The sequence below is a fragment of the Pteropus alecto genome, unplaced genomic scaffold (assembly GCF_000325575.1).
Source record: "Pteropus alecto unplaced genomic scaffold, ASM32557v1 scaffold72, whole genome shotgun sequence".
NCBI lineage: Eukaryota > Metazoa > Chordata > Mammalia > Chiroptera > Pteropodidae > Pteropus > Pteropus alecto.
This window is the reverse complement of record NW_006436811.1, coordinates 22,948,323-22,969,452: the sequence shown is the minus strand read 5'-3', so window position 1 is coordinate 22,969,452 and position 21,130 is coordinate 22,948,323. Positions and strand designations below refer to the sequence as shown.

Here is a 21,130-nt window from a genome sequence, read left to right as displayed (position 1 = left end):
ATGCCTTTAATTTTTCCTGGCTCCTGCTGCATGGTGCACATGGGGAGGACAGCCAGTGGTAATCTGACCAAGCCATATGACCAGGGGTCCAGTCCCTCAGCAACCTGCCAGCACCACCCAATGAGGACACCAGGTATTGCAGGCTTCTTATCCACAAGAGCACTCCAACTGTCCCCACACACAGCTAACCAGCCTGAGGTCACTTTTACCTGAGGGGGTTGTTTCTTGTTTGTCTAGCTACTATGGACCAGCTCTTGCCCCCAATAGCTCAGCAGACTTTTCTAACAGCAAACTTCAGCTGCAGCTATACCTTCTCCAATGAGGTCTGAACCCCAACCAAGTGTAGGAGGCCCCACTCCAAGTTGGCCCATCCCTAGGAACTGTCTCTCAGCCTTAGAATATCCTTTAGAGCTCCCTTTACATCTTTATAATTACTCTCCTATTTATAACTTAATTTGTTATATTAAACGTCCTTCTTTTTAAATTACGATGTGGTTGCTGCCTCCTAAATGGACCCATACTTATACTCAACTGGTATTGGGAGTGGTCGCAGAAGACAGACCCACAAAGATGGAATTTGAGAATTGGTTTGGTCATGCCCTTGAGCTCGAGTGTAGCACTGAGCTCCTTGACAATGAGAAACAAGATGTTAGTAATCCATAGCAAGTACCAGAATCGCAATTAATCAATACATCATTTCTGCTTGAGATCTTAGTACTTCCATGACCAATACAAAAGGTTAAAGGAAACTACAGCAACCAAAAAACAGATTAAGCACTCAGACCCTTCAGAAATAAAGGTTTGGGACACATCAGCAGGTAAATAAACCAGAGTGGCTGAAGTTCTAGCTGAGGGCAGAAGTATGGAACAGGTAGCTGAAGAAGGAAACCATATATATCAACTACAACCTCATGACCAGACACAAGGACCATAGTAGCTTTGCATATTTTCTCTTTCCTTGTTAAACACGTGTTTATTTGTATATAGTCAATCCTCACAATTCACAGATTCTGTATCTGTGAATTTGCCCACTCACTAAGATTCATTTGTAACCCCTGAAATTCATTTACAATCCCCAAATTAATAATCAGAGAATGTTGGCAGTCATTTGCAGACATATGCGTGTGCAGAATGGTAAAAACCTTGAGTCACTCGAAATGCAAATTCCCAGATGAAGACAAACAAAGCAATACTCCACCTTCTTTTTTTCAGCTCTCATAAACAAGTATACTTTCCACAGTATATTTTGGGTCACATTTTTCACATGTTTGTGTTTTTTGTTGGTAATTTCACTGCTTAAAATGGTCCCCAAGGGTAGTGTTGTCTAGTATTCCTAAATGCAAGGGCTGTGATGTGCCTTTCACAGAAAATATGTGTGTTAGATAAGCTTAAGTCAGGTATGAATGATAATGCTGTTGGCCATGAGTTCAATGTTAATAAATCAACTAAGATATTAAATAAGATATTTTCATTTAAATAAGATATTAAATATTGTATATTAAATATTTTTAAACAGAAACATGTAAAACAAGGTTACTAAACATTTTTAAACAAGATATTAAATAAGATATATATTAAATAAGATTTTTTAAACAGAAATACACATAAAACAAGGTTATGTTTGATCTGTTTACAAAAAATATATATATAGTGACCGGAGACTTACAGGATCCTAACCTTGTATTTCCTAAAAGCAATCGTTTAATATTTACTAATTTAGTGTTTACAGTGACTTTATGGAACATAACTACTGCAAATAACTGTAGAGAATTGACTATATTGACCATATTTTCTCTAATTTCCATTTCTCTTTTAAATACAAGTGTTGAAGTTAATTTTACAATTTAGTCTTTATAAAATTGAAACTGAGTAGGATAGTGATGAAAGAAGATTATTAATTAATATAGCCAGTAATGGACGCAATGACTTAGAACTGTGTCTTCTCAATTGGAGTATAGTTGAGAATTTCTTCACTTATTAAGAAGAATAGCTATATCTTGTTAGGTAAAAAAAAAATAGAGTCATTCTGTTGTACTGGTGTTCAAACTCAGTAGCCAAATTATTTCTCTTTTACAATGAACATGATATTAAACTATTTAGGGTGCTAATAAGACAATGGAGGGGGAAATATCAGAACAGTAGTCACTTGGCAAAGTGGGGAAAAGGATAGACTGAGAAGGGGCAGAAGAGAACTTTCTGGGGGTGCTGATAATGTTCTAATCTTGATAGAGGTATGGGCTACACAGGCATATGCAGCTATCAAAACTCAGCAAATATTTACTTAAAATATGGACATTTTATTATATTTAAATTTTATACCCAAAACAGCTGTTGATGATATATATGTTAAAGTATCTAGAGACATATGTACTACAGTTATTTTGAAATGTATTTTTAAAGATAATCAGTGGCTATATGAAGAAATGCCCAGATGGGGATGTGTTAAAGTCAGGTATAGTAATTATGGTAGAATCTAGGTGATGGATGAAGGAGTGTACACTATCAAATTCTTTCAATTTTGCAAAATGTTTAGTAATAGAATGTTGGGGAAATATACAAAAAAGTATTACAACAGGGGAAACACACACGGGGTGCTGTAAAGGCACAAGTTAAGGCACCTAACACCTATATTTAAAAATTAAATAAATTTAAAATTTAATTTCTCAGTCACATTAGCCACAGTTTAAGTGCTAGATAGCTATTGGCTGGTATATGGGACAGTGCAGACGATACAGAATATTTCCCATCATCACAGAAAGTTCTAGTGGGCAGAGCAGTGGGAGGGGGCCGGTAGTTTCCCTGAGATCTTGCCTGAATTCAGAAGGAAAAATGGGAAGAATATCACCTCTGTAAAAAGGCTGAAGAGGGAAATCAACATTTCAAACACAGAGAGCACCATATATAAATGCACAGTCATTAGAAAATTAATGAGGTTTTCAGAGAAATTTAAGTACAGTATTTCAGATAGCAATTGTCTCCATCATGATTTAATTATTCTAAAGTGAGTCAGTTTATTTTTTTTCTTTTTAAACTGACATAAACCAGATGGAAAAAGCTGAAAATCACATATCACTTATATGTGGGATATAAACCTAAAAGCAACAAAGGAACAGGACAAACAGAGACTCATGGACAATGGACTAGTGGTTACCAGAGGGGAAGAGGGAGGGGAAAAAAATAAAAAAATAAATTTTTTTAAAAAAAATACCCTATTTTGAGATAATTTCATACTCAATTGTAAGAAATAGAGATGCTATATACCATTCACCCAGTTTCCCCCAATGGAATCACCTTACATAAGTATAGTACAATATCACCACCAAGAGACTGACATTGATACAGTCCACCCACTTTGTTTGGATCTTACTTGCATGTGGTATACAATTTTATCACATGCGTAGGTTTGTATGACCACACCACAGTCAAGATTCAGAACTGTTCCATCACTACAGGGCACCCTCGCATTGCCCTTTTTAGTGATATACACCTCCACCCCAAACCCTCTCCTTAACTCTGGGCAACCACTAGTAGATTCTCCATTACTATAATGTTTTCATCTCAAAAATGTTATGTAAATGGAATCATACTGTATGTAACCTTTTTGGATTAGCTTTTTTTCAGTCAGTATAATTCTCTGGCAATTCATCCAGATTGTTGCATATATTCATAGTTCATTCTTTCCTATTTTTAATTAGTATTCCATGGTACAGATGTATCACAGTTTGTTCGACCATTCACCTATCAGGGTTATCTCTAGTTTTTGGCAATTATGAATGAAGCTGTTATGAACATTTATATACAGCTGTTAGTGAATGTAACTTTTCATTTATCTGGGATAAATACTCATGACTGAAATTGCTGAGTCATATGGTAGTTGTATGTTTAGTTTTGTAAGAAACTGCCAGACTGATTTCTAGATTGGCTGTACCATTTTACATTCCCATCGACACTGTATATATATATGCAATCCAGTTTCTCCACATTCTTGCCATAATTTGGTGTTATTTTTCTTATTTTTATTTTATGATTTTATTTGTTAGCCATTCTGGTAGGTATGCAGTGATATCACACTGTGGTGCTAATCTGCATTTCCCTAATGGTTAATGATGCTGAATATTTTTTCATGTGCTTATTTGCCATCTGTATATCCTCTGTGGTGAAATGTCTATAAGCATCCGAAATAGGAATGAGTTCTTTCTACATAGGAATTTGATTAATATCACTAGTTTGGTCTTACAAAAAAAAGAAATGCTGTTCAACTGGAATTTTTTATTGCCTATATGCTAAGACAGAAGCCCTAACATTAATTCTTAGTTACCCCAGTGCAGATGTTTCTACGGAGAACTAGGAAAGTAGGATCCAGGATACTTTGACCATAGAGAGAATTGAGAAAATACAAATGAATGGAGAGATAGGAGAGCCTTTGGTAGGTATTGGATTCAGTCATTTCATGAATACATTTTCTAGCGTATATATACTGGTATATATATATATACATGTACCGGTAGTACAGATATTATATACCCTTGCTATGCTTTTGATATATTTAGATGTCATTTGTTGCCTTGTTTTAAGAGTCATCTTTGTATACCCACTTGGACAGAGAGCAGTCTCCTTCAGCTCAGACAGGGCAGCAGAATTAGATACAGGCAGAACTATTACTCTCCTGAATAAAAAGCCTGCAATGGCTATCTACTGCCTAACAAATCACGACCAAATTCCTAAATGTGATATTCGAGGACCACAAAGCCCTAAACCTTCCTTTTCTGTCCCACCACCCACTCCTCCTCTTGTGCTCTAGCCAAACTGAAATAGTGTTCTCCAAATCCCCTCTGCTCTTTCCTGACTCTGAGCTTTTGTTCCTGCTATATCCTTTACTGAAATATCTTCCCTCACCATATGTACCTAGAAAAACCCCACCTCTCTCTCAAGGCCCTGCTTAGATGTTACTTTCACCATGAAATCTCTCCTAATTCCTTGAGTCGGAAGCAAACACTCCTGCCTCTGTACTTACACAGGACTGCAGCTCCCCACAGTACTCATCTCTCTCACCACTCTTTTGTTTAAATGTCATGCCAACACAATAACATGGATGAATCTCAAATGCATTGTGCTCAGTAAAAGAAGTCAGACACAAACAGCTACATACTAAATGATTCCATTTATATGACATTCTGGAAAAGGCAAAATTATAGGGACAGAAAACAGATGAGAGGTTGCCAGGGGTTAAGAGTAGGAGAAAGGATTTGCCTATAAAGGCACAGCACGAGGGAATTTGGGGGTGATGAAACTATTCTAAATTAAAGTTGGCTCTTACATCGTTTGTTTGTTTTTTTTTTAATTAATTTGTTATGGTGACATTGGTTAACAAAATCTGGTAAGTTTCAGCTATACATTTTAACAGTAAGATATATACATATATATTTACATTGTGTAGAGTCACCTTAAATTCCAGGTGATTATAGTAAACAGCCAGAAGGGAAGAGGGAAACCAATAAGGTATCTGTTACAATAATCCAGGCAACTTTAGGATGACTTGATGGTGGAGTAGTAGCAGTGAAAAATAGAGAAAAATAGACTGCTTAGAGAAATGTAAGAGAGAAAAAAGTCTACACATGACTTGTGTCTACTGTCTGGATACGGAAGCCAAGTAAAGAAAGGAGTCCAGGAGGATCCTCAGCAACTATTCGAGGAACTGCCTGCCATTTTAGTATGACTACATCAAAAGCAACTGAAGTTCTATTTCATCTAATATAAGCAAAAAACTAAATGAATTCATTTATCTGCATTGTGCCCTACTGAAAAAGTAGGTTTTTCAGTGTTTGGTATTCCTGGCCTCCAGTTTCTGTGTTGTGTCTTATTACTTTGGCTGCCTGTTGGACACTTCCATATAAGAAAGGAAGGAGGAAAAAAGGAGGGAGGGAAGGAGGAAACTTTAACTTGATAGCCTCAAAAACTTAGGGTCCTGCAGAGCCCTATTTGTTTTGGGCAACAATGTAAGAATGGTTGCCTATTTAAGAGTGTGTGGGTAATATTTGGAGAAATTAGTTAGGGGTTTTCAATGGGCTGGGAAAACATTTTTCCCATTTAAAATGAGAAAATAGGCTCCTGCTCTGTGAAAATTCAGTATGCAATACAGATTTAGAAACTCATTATAATCATATAATGAGGGTCACCTGTAGCTCCATCCATATCATATCCAGAAATATAAACTGCTTTTCATAATGAAGATCATGGTAACTGAATTTCATTTAAAAAGAGTTACTGAATATATGTAAAACTGTGGCCTTAAGAGATATGAACAGGGTAGTCTCCTCCAAAGAGGCAATGAAGAAAATCCTGCAGGCTTCAGCCATTGATGAGAACTCTCTAGCCTGCAGGGTTCCCAATCACTGACTGGAGAGAGACAGGCTGCCTTCTAGCATTACATTGAAGTCTATGCAACGTATTGATGTATTTACAGAATATATATTATGAGGCATAGGACTGACTTCAAAATAATCTTAGAGGGGAGGATGAAAGTATAGGTGAAACCAGACTGGCCATAAACTGATAATTTTTGAAGCGGGGTGACAGTACACAGTGGTACAATGATACTATTCTCTATACTTTGGTACATTTTTAAGATTTTCCAAAATCAAGTTTTTAAAAAATTTAAATCCTTTCAATGAAGAGAAAACTGGCTGATAAAAGTTACCTCTTATACACACACACCCACACAAAAAAAAATTTTTGTTTTTGAAGAATCTGGACCACAGGGACTAGGGGACTAGGGCAACCAACTGTGTACATGAGCCTACCTCCCAACATACTCAAATTCTAGAAATGACAGAAGTTACACAGAGAACTATATAACCTTGCCAGAAAACAACAGAAAACAATTTTTTTTTTTTAAGAAGAAGTGGGCCATCAGAAAAACAAATTTTAGAAAAACACTCAAAATATAAAAAGGACAGGATTGGATTGATGGGCAAAATCACATCTGAGTACCCTCCCAGGGGAAGTGTGCCATGGAGATGGCTGCAGTTGTCTGAGTGCTCCAAACCCTGATACAAGGAGAAGGAAGGGACCCTGGGGATGTCCCAGCCTCCAGCCTGGAAATTAGCCTTTTCTAACAATCTGCATTCAAAGAATGACACTTAGCAATTCTGAAATACAAAGATGATCATAAAATCGATCTTCAAATAACTAACAACAAATAAGAGAATTGAGGAGAAAAAAATAGTGGAGCAAATAAAAAAAATCTAAAAATGAATATAACTGACATTCTTACAGACTCAAGAGGATACAACATCCATTAAAAAAAAAAAAGTATCTATGCATTGGCAGCCTCTAGCAGTAGAGAAAAAGAAAAAACAAGATCATTTATAAGTGCCATGCATGACGAACTGCCAGAGGAAAGGAAGAGGCGTACTTAATACAAAGGGGTCATTATCCCTAATAAGATAATATTTGAGTTAAGGCACAGATTGGGGGAGGAGTTCTGATGACAAGCTGACAAGAAGCATCCAGCATGTCAAAATATGACCACGCAAAGAGTACAAAACAAGTGCAAAGGGCTTAGGCAGGACCAAGTTCAACTACAAGAAATGGACAGGAGGCTTCCAGCATGTTAAGAATAGAGGATGTAGGCAAGATAGATCATACTGGGCCTTGCGGACCATAGTAAGAAATTTCTACTTTATTTCTAAGTGCAAAGAGAAATCATTAGAATGGACTTTAGCAAGGAACTGACTACCTGATTTACGTTTTAAAAAGATCACTAGCCTGCAGTGTGGAAGAGATTGGAGGCAGACAAAAATGGAAAGAACCGTGGTGCTGTGTAAACTAAGGAGAGCAAGCTGCATTACAGTATATATATTCTGATTTCATTTATGCTTTAAAAAGAAGATGTGAGATGTATTTCTGAGTTAACTTTTTCTGGTAAGAATGTATTCATGTACTACTAATAAAAAAATTAACAGACTGAGGAATGTGTTTTGTTAAGGATGTTGCTGATTAAATAATCACCTGCAATAGAAAACTCTTAAAGAATATCTGCAAACACTATAGATATCTATTTTCCAATTAAGCAGCCAATTAGGTCAGGAAAGAAAAGCAAAATAAACCTGCCTTAACTATTTATGTTAAACTATATTTCAAAGGTATAGCATTATAATCAGATAGATACTTCAGGAACTATAGGTGATATAGATTCTAAAATTTACAACAGTCTTACCTTCTATAGGTACTAAAATATTTATAAATGAAATGATAGCACCTCTAATATGTTTTGAAATAATCCACAAGTTTTTAGATGAAAGAAGATCAGTGCTTCCAAAACGCATGCCTGGTAATTGTTAAAGCTAGTAGATGAATACATGGGAGTTCATTATACAATTCCCCACTTTTATAAATGTGTGAAAATTTTCCATAATAAAGATTTTTATTAAATCACTTTAAGGGATTAGGGGTGGGGAAACAGTTAAAGATAATTCATTTGATTTTTAAAGATAATTTCAAATATAAACTATATTTCCATTAACATTTATAGTTTCTAATGGAAAATAGAAAAGATTATGCATTATTCATGTAGAAAGAAACATGTGTACAGAAACCATGGTAAAATTATTCTACTGAATGAACTAGGAATCAAATAAAAATGATGAAAGTGTTGTGTGCAAACTACAGAATGATCCAGCCTCTTACAGTAGATACAATTAATTTCGGGGCATGTTCTCAAAAGGCGGGGAGGGGGAGATCTTCAAAATAACATGAAGATTTCAAACATTTCCCTATTGCATTTCTCAAAGGAAAGATGAGATCGGTGTACTGAATAGAGGAGTTCAGATTGTTTGAGGAGGGAGGAAATATGGATATAAGATAAACAATTAGTCAAAATGCTTTCCTGATCCAGCCATGAAAATGTATAACAGGAAAGATGTAACACAGAAGGAATTAAGAACCTATTATGTGCTGGATACTTGCAGTGTTTCTATTTCACTGAATTTTCATAACCCTATAAACATTTTCATACTTTTATAACTGAGGCTCAAAGAAATTACCCAGTGTGCCTGAAGACTCACAGTAACTGTCAAAACAATATTCAATTCTAAAGCCCAGCTTTGTTTTCAATGCAGCACATGATCCTTTTCCCCACATAAACCAGGCTAAGCCAGTTACCAAGCCTTGCATGCTTCACTCACTCGACCCATCATTTCGTGTAACCTTTTAGCCACAATCATCTCCAACCTCACAGGTTGAACCTGAAGTCTAGTGGGAGAAAAAAATACATATGCAAAGTTCTTTGAACTGCTATGTCAAGTTATGTTTGGGCCAGACATTCAACAAGTCGTATAGCTTCCTACTTCCATAGTGCTTGGAAAGAACCAGAGCTCATCCCCTACCCAGCAGGCCATCAGCCACCTCCTCACAGTGCCCTTGGACAACCTGTCCTCAAGCGCTCACCACGATTACTGCCTCCCCGTTGCAGGTTCACTAGATCTACTACCAGTACTCAGAGGCTGCCATTAACTGCCAGGTCAACCTGGCATTCTATGTGTCCTACATCTACCTATCCATGTCTCACTACTTTGACCCTGATAGTGTGGCTTTGAAGAACTTTGCTAAATACTTCCTTCGCCAGTCTCATGAGGAAAGGAAACATGCTGAGAAACTAATGAAGCTGCAGAACCAACGAGGAGGCTAAATCCCGAATTCTGTAAAATATCAAGAAACCAAACTGTGATGACTGGGAGAGCTGGCTAAATGCAACAAAGCCTGTGCTACACTTGAAAAAAGGCATAAATCAGTCATTACTGGAACTGCACCAACTGGCCACTGACTTTATTGAGACTCATTACTGAAATGAGCAAGTGAAATCCATCTAAGAATCAGGTGGCCATGAAACCAACTTGCATAACATGAAGACCCCAGAATCTGACATGCCAGACTATCTCTTTGACAAACACATCCTAGGAAACACTGACAAGGAGAGCTAAGCCTTAGGCTGGCTTCCCACTGCCACGGGACTGACTTCCCTGGTCACCAAGGCAGGGCATCCATGTTGGGGTTACCTTTATCTTTTCTGTACGTTGTACTAAAACATCCACTTAAGTTCCTTCATTTGTACCATTCCTTCAAATAAAGTAATTTGGTACTACCCCCAACAAGTATGTCATACTGTCACCCCAAAAGTTGACTTAGTCTTCAAACTAAATTTCTTTTGCCTTCTAAGATAAAAAGAGGTATCCAGACTTTCTGTCCCTCTGAATAAAACTCAGATCTCGATTATGCTACAATTTTATCCAATATAATTTCCATTTAATAATGTGATAAGTACCACTTCCTCTAAAAAAATTTCCGTGGCTCACCCCAATAATCCAGAGAGAATTAATTATTACCCCTATGGTGTGCCTTGGTCACATTTCCGAAACAGAACCTGCCACAGTGTTAAGGTTGGTTGTGTAGGCCCCTTTCTCCCTGCAAGAAATGGTGTGCCTCCTAACAGGGACCTTCCCTCAGCTTTTCCTCCAAATCCAGTCCTCATGCTGCTGCCAGAGCTTCCAAAACGCATGCTTGTAAAAATTCTGCAGCACTTTCACATTGCTGGCTAGATTCAATCCAAATTCCTTCAAATCTAAAGGCAAACAGGACCCTTCATGACTAGGTCCCATGATGTGGGTCCAGCTTCAACATCCCTCACTCCCCCCACCTCTTACTTCATACTCCTGTATCATAATAAACTGGTTGTACTTCCCTGAACATACCATGTGCTCATGCCACATCCCTTTGCACTTGCTGTTCCATGAAAAGGCCTTCCCCACTTGCCCACCTGGAAAATTTCTTCTCCCTCTGGATTCTGCCCTCAAATGCTAACTCCTTTGTGTAACCTTCCCTAACTACTTCAGTGACAGGATGGGAAAAAAAGACCCTTCTATACTCCTACTTATTATCCCCACAGTTTGCCTGCCTTTCGCAACCCCCCAACCCAGATCAAAAGCAAGTTTGAGAGAAGGAACTATTTTTTCTTCTTTATATCACCTAATTCAGTATCTTGCACAAACTGGGCAATAATTATTGGATGAATATAACTATTTTCCCTCTTAAACATATTATAATTCCTCAGAATTATAAATTCTAAGATATGCAATAACATAAAGACCAAACTGATACACAAAGACACTAACATGTAAAAATATATATATTTGTAAATTATGGCTGTTTTTTCAATGTCTCAACGCTCTTTTGAGCTATGAATAATATTTATTCCTTTGCCACACTCTGGGAGAAGTGACAATGAGAGCTGTCTCTTATTTTTGAGGTAAGGCAATGAAACAGCATGCCATTTTCTAATCAGCATTAAATAACAAGTTTCTCGGACAAGCATAAGCATACGTCAGCAAAATATAAAGAGCAGGAAAAAAAATGTGCAGTAGCTAAGTCTTTCAGTGAATTTAGTATTAGAATCTGTCATGTTATGGAGAGCAAAAAATAAAGAATTTTAAGAAACTTAAAGTTGAGGGGTTAAAAGTATGATGTGGTGAGTCACAATGAAGATGTGAAGAACCACACTGAAAAAGGCAAGAACTGGTAATCAAAGATACTGTCAAACTAAGGCCAGTTGACAAAGGCAGTAGCAAGTTATTGAGATTGGAGCACTCAAAGTGTAAGAAATGAAGAAATCCCTAAGATCATTCTAGAAAGGAACACAAAGCAAAAAAAGACAACTACTGTCTGTAAAAGACCTGATCTAAATCCAAGATATAACAAGATGGCAGAAACATGGTGGAATGTGACCACAGAAAGACAGAGTAGGAAGTTCATTATCTTAGCAATTCCACAGTTGAGTGAGGACCAACAACAAAACAGTTTCAATAAAAATACAATGAGCTGCAAACCCAAAGCATCTCCTTCCAATCACCTTGACCTAAAAAGTGGTTTAGGCTACAAAGCCAAACTGAAAAGAAGAAAAGGCTGAGTATTTTTGTATATCTGAACAATGCATTAAAATCTAGGAAAATAAAATCAACTGTAACCAGGTTTGCTAAATTTCAACAGACATTATCTGTCTGCTTCAATTAACTGTCAAGGGATAAATATTGTGATGGGGTTCCCTGCTCAAGGAATTTCAACTGGGAAAATAAGTTTAGAAGAGACCATGCAAAAAAAAAACAGCTCAAACAGTCAACTTCATTCATCCATTTAAAAAACATTTATTGTACATCCACTTCATGTCAACATGTTTCAGGTACAAAGACAAGCTTTTTCCATTCTAGAGGAGAAAAAAATAAATAAGATAATTCAACACTGTTAAATTTTATAAAGAAAATACAAAAAGGTAAAGGAAGAGTATTAACTGAAGGAGAGAGTGCTATTTACATAGCACGTCAAGGCGGGCTTCTCTGAAACATAAATGCTCATTTCAAGATCTCAGAAGAGCTTCCCAGACTGTGGGAATAGCAAGAATAAAGACCTTAGTTAGAAATGAGCTTGGCATTTAGAAGTAAAAGAAACTGATGTGGTGGGAACATAGTGATGGCGGGGAAAATTAAGATGAAAAGAGGCATGAACAAATAGGAGTCAGAGATGTAAGGCTTTGCCATATTAGTGGCGCAATGTGTTGAGAACAGAAGATGAGGAAATAGAGGAAGAGACTATCCAACAACTCTAAAGTTCTGCTGTCCAGAGAAGCAAAGATACAGTTCAGTAGCTGAAAGGACACATAACATCAAAGGACAGTTTAATATGGAAACACTACAAGCATGTTGGAGTGCTGATGTCAATGATCCAGCAGAGAGGAAGAAAGTGATGACGTAAGAGAGAAACGGTAACTGTAGGAGCAATATTTTCAGAAGATGAGAGGAAATGGAATCCAGGACATAAGTATAGGAATTGGATTTTTCCAGGAATAGAGATACTTTATCCATTTTAATATAAGAAAAGTAGCAGTGTAGGTACACATACAAGTAGGCTAGTGAATTTAGTGGTGGAAAGAAAACTGCCCTGTGATGTCTTTCTTTCATTTTCTTAATAAAGACAAGGTCTAAAAGAATGAAGTAAAGGAATAGAGTAAAGGAAGGATTAAATTGGAGATTTAAAGAAAGAGGAAAAGGACTGAAATGCTGATTTTCAAGAACAGATATACTAGGGAACTGTAGGAATGTTGGCAGTATTGAGTGTGCATTTGAAATTGAGATCATGTGCTTAAATGATACCAGTCGGCAAGGTTATCTCCATTTGTCTCCATCTGTGTACAGCAATTAAGTACAACAAAAAAGTTGGCCAAGCTGGATTTAATTGGTGTTCAATTTTGCCAAGTGAGTAAAACAAACAAACAAACAAAAAATACAGGGGCAAGAAAATTAAAAGCTGTTTGCAATGGAGTGACTACAAGATGGACCACTAAATCTAAACTGAGAAAGGAGGGAAGAGGACATGGATGCTTCCCAAAGCATGTCTTATACCCCCAAGTGGTCTGTAAACTCAACCAGAAAAACCATGAGTTCTATGCTATGTATACCTCACCAAAGAGCACTACTGTGTAAGCCTGTGCTAACTGATTAAAGAGAATCCTCCCCCTTCCAAACTCCAAATGACACAAATTCATCAGAAATTTTTATTAAAGCAGCTTTCTAAAGATCTCTAAAGAAAAATAAATCTATGGTTGAAATGTTTTAGTTCTAAAGAGCAGCTGACTGGGTTCCCATGATATTTCCATATAAACAAAGATTAATTGTTAGACATTATTCAAAAGAAAACTATGGCTATAGAAAGTAAAGTTAACCACAATTAATTAACTTCATATGGAAAAATAAAGCCTAATTACTACAGGGCATCTTAGAACAACTCTCCCTGACCCACAGAATTAAAACTACATTTCCAGGCACTCACTAGACTAACCAGTCCAGTGAATTGGACCTCTGAGACTATTGCTAACTATAGCCTATTTCATTAAAAGGATTTAGAATAATTCTAGAAGTTATCTGACCATCTGCTAGAATACTTAGTTTATATAAATTACTCATGCAGTAAAATTAGTAGTCATTCCCTATTTAAATAATGTCAAGAAAATCCTAGAGCAGACAAAACATACTTTTAGTAGGTTTGTATAAAAATTATCACCATCTTTTATACTTATAGACTTTCAACTATTCTTTTCCTTATGGCCAAATACATAGCTTAGTCAGGTCAGTTCAGTGAAATAATGAAAAACTGAGTGAGTCCAGGTAGCATGCTAAGGAAGAAAAAGAAATAAAAGAAGGGTTGGTTCCCAGGCACTCAAGACACCAAATAGAACAACCCATTAGCAAAGAATTAAAATAGCTTCCTTATCTGTAACATGAGAATACTAAAGCAGATACTACTAAAGTTTTCTTTCTGCTCCAAAAATTCTATTCCTAATCTAGTGCTTTGGACTTCCCTCCTTCAAAGGCCTTTCTGAAAGATTTGATCTTTCAATTCATAAACCTATTACGTATTTTCTTTCTCTGGATTATAAGTAACAGAAAAGCCTAAGGAAAAACCAAAGATGAATATTTTTAAATCAGAAAAAAAAAAACTGGGCCAACTAAGCTAATTATTGGTGACACTCTCCATCATATGCAACTGTTTCACATTCACTCTTTTCACCCATTCTCCTTTATTCTTTCTCCAAGCCTCAGGTGTAGTAGCACAATCATGCAGACATGAATGCCTCCAGGAGGACTTTGAGGTTGCTGAACTCAGACAGAACTATTTGGAAAAACAGGAGCTAACAGTTTGCTAATGCAAGTCAGAGGTTCTTTCTTTATCTTTAGAGTCCTGTCACCAAATTTAGTATCTAGTATATAGCAGACACCTAATTTAACTCCTCTATATAACTTATTACGCCAGTGATTCTCATCAATGATTTATTTTTAGAAATGCAAACTTTCATGTCCCACCAGAGCTGCTGAATCAGAAACTGTGGGAGGGGGCAGGAGGCCTGTACTGTTTTTAAAAGCCCTGCAGGCTGAATTTAAGATGTACAAACAAGTTTGATAACCACTGTATTAAACATGCCAGGAAATCACCTTTCTGTTCATTACTGCTGGTAGCAAACCACCAAAAAAAAAAATGCTGATTTTTCTCAGCTGCCACCACTTACAGTTGATTGGGTCTACATGATGATATCAACCACTTGTGTCTCCAGCTTGCACACAAGATGAACTTTAGAGCCAAATAAATTCAGTTCAACCTAAGGCACTTAAGAGTTAAGAGCTATATGACCTTACACAAGTTAATTAAACTCTTGGAGCCTCAGTTCCCTCATCTGTAAAGTAGGAATAATATCACGTACCTCCATGAATAAGAGATCATTCAGAAAGGTGCCTGGCACACAGCAGACCTTCAATAAATGAGATCTTTTTCTTTTCTTCCCTACCTCCCGTACCAAGTCTCTGCTACTTTATACAGGCAACGCTCCTAAAGAAGAGAGCTCTCACTCTGGCACTCCTGAGAAGTATCATCAATGCCTCCTACACAGAAAAGCTCTCTAATGAGGTTTTTCTTATGGAAAATACCACAGGATGGAAATGAAGTGTTAAGAGTCCTACAAAATCCAATACGGAACAGAAATTCTAAAAAGGTAGCCCAAAAACTAGGGGAAAAGCAAATCATACAAAAGTGTGTACCTTTGTACGTTAAAAAAAAATAATTGGCATTAAACAAAACATAGGCAACTTACTGTTAAGAGGACAAAATAAATCATTAGTGGTAACTGGACATAACTGCTCCATTTGGGGAGGAGGAGGTTACCATTAGAAAATGCAAAAGAACTGAAACACATGACCCATATTAATGTGGTCCAGGCATTCATATTCAAATTCCCTAGATTTTCTGGAGCAGTCTGTCAAATTCTGTCCCAATGTTGTAATAATATGTTCTAAACTTTGATTTTATAATACGTGCGCGCGCGCGCACACACACACACACACACACACACACACACACACACACACACACACAGTCACTAGGGAACCAAAAAACAATAACAAGAAAAACTTGCCATTAATGAGGTCTCAAAGTTGGAGTTTTACTTTTTTAAGTTTAGAATTTGAGGAAATTTTACCAGAAACAATTCTCACTTCAGCAACTCACTCCCTCTAATATTAAGTCTCATATTAAAAAGTTTAATTTTACCTCCTTGATTACTAGCCCTTTTCAGGGGGATAAAAATAGATCAGTGCTTGTGATATGTCATTATACTCTATTATTTTGCACAGTAACCAAGCTAGGAGCATTAGTTCAATTGGCACTTTCAGAGTTCTTACTCCTTCCGCTGATACCTAAGATAGGACAGCCCTCTATTTTCGCTATTCAGTTAGAGCAACTAACAATCCAATATGTAGGACTTAAGTGAAATTTAAAAATTCGTATCTTTTTAGGGGGACCTTCCCCACCACCCACCCCAGAAAACTCGTAAAAGGAAAGCCAGCCCGAAATTAAATGACACCATGCTGAAAGTTGTAATATCAACAAACTTAGTGCTTTTTCCCTCCGGGCGCTTGAATGTCAACACCGTCTCCTTAACGCACCAACCCAACAACTTCTATACAAGACCTAGAGTACAATAATGTTACTCTTAAAAGTCAACACTGTCCCCTTCTCTTCATTCAGGCGGATATACTTCCTCCCCCAACCCCCGGAACTCTAACGTCAAAGAAGCCTCCCCTTTGGCCACCTTTACCGCCTCCTCCCAGCACTACTGACCAACAGTGTCCCCAGTCGCCAAGCAGGTGGTCCCAAGCGAAGCCGGACCCCACGGCTGCCCAAGGCTCTGCGTTCCATGACGCTCCAAAAGTCGCTGCCCGGTGCCCCGCTCCCACAGCCTCATTGCACCCCTTTGGCCCGGCTCCTCACTCCAAACCGGCCGACCCGGCCCCGTGCCCGCCGATCCCGGCAACTCTTCCCCAGACAAACCCGGAACTGGGCGAGCTCAGGCCCAGGCCCGGCCGCGGAGTCCCCGGCTCTCGCCCCACCGCCCAGATCGCCCGAAGACTCGCGCCGGGACTCTGGCAAGAAAGCGCCGGGGGTGCCGGACCCCGGAACCCGCTCCTCTCGCCAGGTATGGGCAGGACTCACCTTCGTACTGCAGGTCCACCAGGACCAGTAGGAAGGGAAACACCGAGCCCAGTCGGCTAGTCACAGAGCCGAGGGCCACCATTCCGAGGGCGCGGCGGTGAGAAGCAAGGGTGCGGGGCCCACCAGCCCCCGCTGGCTGTCTAAATGCAGCTGCGCCCGCCCGCAGTCCGCTCTCGTTCAGGCCTAAGCAGCAGCTGGCACCCAGCAGAGGAAGGCAGCGGTGGGCGGGGCCCGGGGGACGCTACGCCCCAAGTTTCGCCATCGTCCAATCGCCTTCTCCCTGGCCCCTCTCCTACTGGACTCTCCGGGGTCGTGGTTCGCGCTGATAGGCTGCGGAAGTCATCACCCCGCCCCGTCTCTGATAGGATAACGTGGAAGCACGAGACGAGACTGCGTCCGCCCGCGGTAGAACTGTCAGGGACCTCCAAACTGCCGCGGCGGGCGGGCGGGGAGTCTGGGTGGCGGCCGCCGAGTCCGCATGCGCAGGCTTCGAACGCGTTTTGGGGTAGGTCCCCGAGCGGAAGATTAAGTAGGAGGAGGAGGTAGGCAATCCGAGGATTTTCTGGTGCTCAGTTCGGAGAGGAAGGTGAAGACTCCGCGTCGGGGATGAGGAAGAACCTCGTCCCAGGAAATCTGAAGAGCTCTTTGAAGTGCCAAGAACTGAGGTCTTGGAATGGACTGGTAAACACGACGAATCACAGAGACTGCTACCTCGGGCTGAGCTTCTCAGAGCAAATACAGACTGAACTGAAGAGCGCTCGAGAAACGGTCAGGAGAAGCTGGGGCTCGGTAAATTAGGGTGAGCTAATGGAGGCCGAAGCATTTCAGGGACAGCCAGAGAGAAGTACATTAGTGACCTAAGGCACTAAATAAGAATGGCTTGGAAGCTTGGGAACTCCCTCCCCGACTGTCCAGCGGACCAGCGTTTCCAGGAAAGAGCAGAATCCTGGAAGACTGAAAAAGAAGGCATTAAGGCGCAGCAGCTAAGAGAGCAATGGGCTCTGGAGAGTACAGCCAACATCAACTATAAGAAAAAGAAGTTAGAACGGATCTTGCATTTTGTGCTCATCAGAGGAAACTCAACAGAAGAGATGAGAACTTGAACAAGATAAAGTTCAAGTTACTTAATTTGGCATTATGTTGGTTCACAGCCATTTCCTCAGGCATCCCCAACAGAACACGCACACTATATACCACTGATGTTTTACGTGAGGTAAAACAGTAATGTTTTTCTGTGTTAAGCATTGACAAGTGTAAACATTACCAATGATTATTTGCTACCTTGGTGCTGCTTTGCACTTTAGAAGAACTCATAAATTATAAATAGCATAGTGAATTCGTGAGTTTGACGATAACGCTGAGAGTAAAAGCAGAAAGGCTGCTATTCCAAAGGGAACTAGTGCAAGGGAAATGGTTTTGAGGAAAACAACAACAACAAAACGAACAACAACAACCTGAGTCCCTGATTGGTTGTGGTGGAAAGCAGTATAATATAATGTGAAGCGCAGAGGATTCAGATCCCAGAAATGTAATTTCTGGCTATTTTCTAAACTATCTTCATCTGTAAAGTGAGCATGATCCTGCTTGCCTCAAAGGTTGTTTTGAGGTCTCATGAAATATGTAAAGGTTCTTGTAAATTATAAACTATTGTACAAACGTTACCCTTCTAACGATAACAGAATAATGAAGATAGTCCTCTGGAAATTCCTTGGGGCTTTTTGGGGGGGCAGGGGGAGTTGCCCTTTTCCTTTTGACATCATAGAGAAGAGTATTAGTGAAAAAAGTGGCAGATGATTTCAATGCCCACAAGTAGTGAAGACATCACCCAAATGATGTACTGTGATCAAGGCAGCCACCAAAATGCTGAACCTAGCTAGTGAGGAAAGAGTTTTGTAAACTGTACTAGACCATGAATCATCACCAGAATGCTGCCTGTGATTCTGATCTTAAGAAAAAAAGCAGAGCTAAAGAAGTTCTAAGAATGGAAATTAAATATGGTTAAGGAGATGATAGACTTCATGTTATAGAAAATAAAAATAGCAAGTGTCTTCAATGTTGAGTAATGTTTAAAATTCATTTATCAAATTACATAACCATGAATCCTGAAGTCTTAAAACCAAGGTTCACAAAGTATTCCTTGAAAGAGATAATTTTACAACAAAGAGAGAACATTGCTTTAGACAGCAATTAAGTTACAATGCTAACATTATCTTTATATGTACAAAATATTGAAGAATATTTCCTCCAATGTTCGTCTAGGGATAGTTTTCACCTGATAACTCTTGCCAATAAAACCAGAGTAATCCAGTGATTGCAGGAAAAATTATAAATATTGTTTGTCAGCATGAATTTATGCAATCCTTTTTAAAATTAAAAGTAAACACTACTGTAATTGATACTACCTATTAATTATAATAGCAAGAGATTTAAAGCAATGATAGAATATTTAAATAATTTTTAGTATATCCAAGGTAGAAATATTATATAATTTATAATATAAAAAATATTATATACTGACCTATATTTATTGACCAGGAAAAATAATGTTGGCAGAAAGTAGTAGACAAAACTACTAAACAGTAATAGTAGAATCTAGAATAAATTTTGGAGGTGATGGAGATAAGATTTGCAGATGGATTAACTATGTGGAGAAATAAAATGTATAGAAGAAAGTATGATAATAAACACCATTTTGCACCAAATTAAAAATAAAATACTAGCATTATAATTAATATAATGAATGCCTCAATATACATCCTTCTACATTTATCTTTAAGAACTTGTGCTTTCACTTTTTAAAATGAATTTCTAAAGATGGGATTGCTTTGTCAAAGAATGCACACATTTAAAATTTTAAGATGTATTATCAGATTATTTTCCCTTAAAGTGAGGGTAATTTATATTCCTAACAGTTATTTACGTCCCCACATACTCACCGTCACTAGATATAATTGATTTTCATAGTTATTGCCAATCTAACACGTAAAAAATTACTCTCGTTTACTACTCATTTCCAGGGATTTGGGGATTTTGATCAAACTTGGTGTCCTCGTGTAAAATTTGGCTTTAAAACCATATCTTGTCTTCTTTTGTTTTCTTGGTTTCTGGCCACAGCACTCCAATCTCTGCTTCCTTTGTCATATCACTATCTCTCAGTTTTGACATTACTTCCCTCTTATAAGGATCTCTGTGATTAATTATTTAGGGCCTGGATAATCCAGGATATTCATCCCCTCAAGATACTCAGTTTAATCACATCTGTAAAATCCCTTTTGACATAAAAGATAACATTGACAGAAGGTCAGAATATAGGTACCTTTGGGGACCACTATTCAGCTTAATATAGTACAGCACCCCGCTTCAGGAGGTAGAACTTAATTCCCCTCTCCCTCGTGGCTGGGCTTAAAGACTAACTCTCAAAGAGTAGAGTGTGGAAAGCGGGAAGTGGAGTGACTTTACAGTGGAGAAACATGTAAACACTACCTTGGCCAGGTGGTCAAGATTAATATCACCAATGATAAGTTATACTGATCTCATATACTTCCTGATAGGATATGATGGGAAGGGCACTTCGCCTCTGTGGTATTCTTTCCAAAAACCTATAACCCAGTTTAAACATGAAAAATATCACGTAAACCAAAAATGGCGGGCATTCTATAAAATATCTGATCAGTACTCCTCAAAACTATCAAAATGATGAAAAACAAGGAAAAACTAAGAAACTATAACAGACCAGAGGAAACTAAGGTGACATGATAATGGAATGAAATGTGCTGTCTTAAACTGGATCCTGGAATGGAAAATGGATATTATTGGGGAAACAACTGAAATCTGATTAGAGTCTCAAGTTTAGTTAATAGTACTGTCCCATTGTTACAGTCTTAATTTTGACAAATGTACCACAGTTATGTAAGATTTTAACTATAGGGGAAAATAAGTGAGAGTTATTGAGGAGCTCTCTGTACTATCCTTGCAAATTTACTCTAATATTATTTCAAAAATAAAAATTTACTTAAAATAATTGTGAAAGGCCTGAATATTTTTTTAA

At 38.2% G+C, this 21,130-nt stretch overlaps 1 protein-coding gene and 1 pseudogene across 3 annotated transcripts in view; one reads left to right on the top strand and one right to left on the bottom strand.

Moving 5' to 3' along the window:
* The window catches only part of DNAJC3 (DnaJ heat shock protein family (Hsp40) member C3), an 82,686-nt gene extending 65,389 nt beyond the window's left edge, over positions 1-17,297 (bottom strand). Inside the window, exon 1 of one of the 3 annotated variants that reach the window (XM_015590888.2) lies at positions 17,083-17,297. In XM_015590888.2, the coding sequence (XP_015446374.1) occupies positions 17,083-17,164 (82 nt within the window). In that variant the 5' untranslated portion in view covers positions 17,165-17,297. The remainder of the gene's footprint in view (positions 1-17,082) is intronic. The other 2 variants (XM_015590889.2, XM_006913819.3) reach the window with 2 other exon arrangements.
* On the top strand, positions 243-10,674 carry LOC102886915 (annotated as a pseudogene).
* Positions 17,298-21,130: the final 3,833 nt, after the last annotated feature.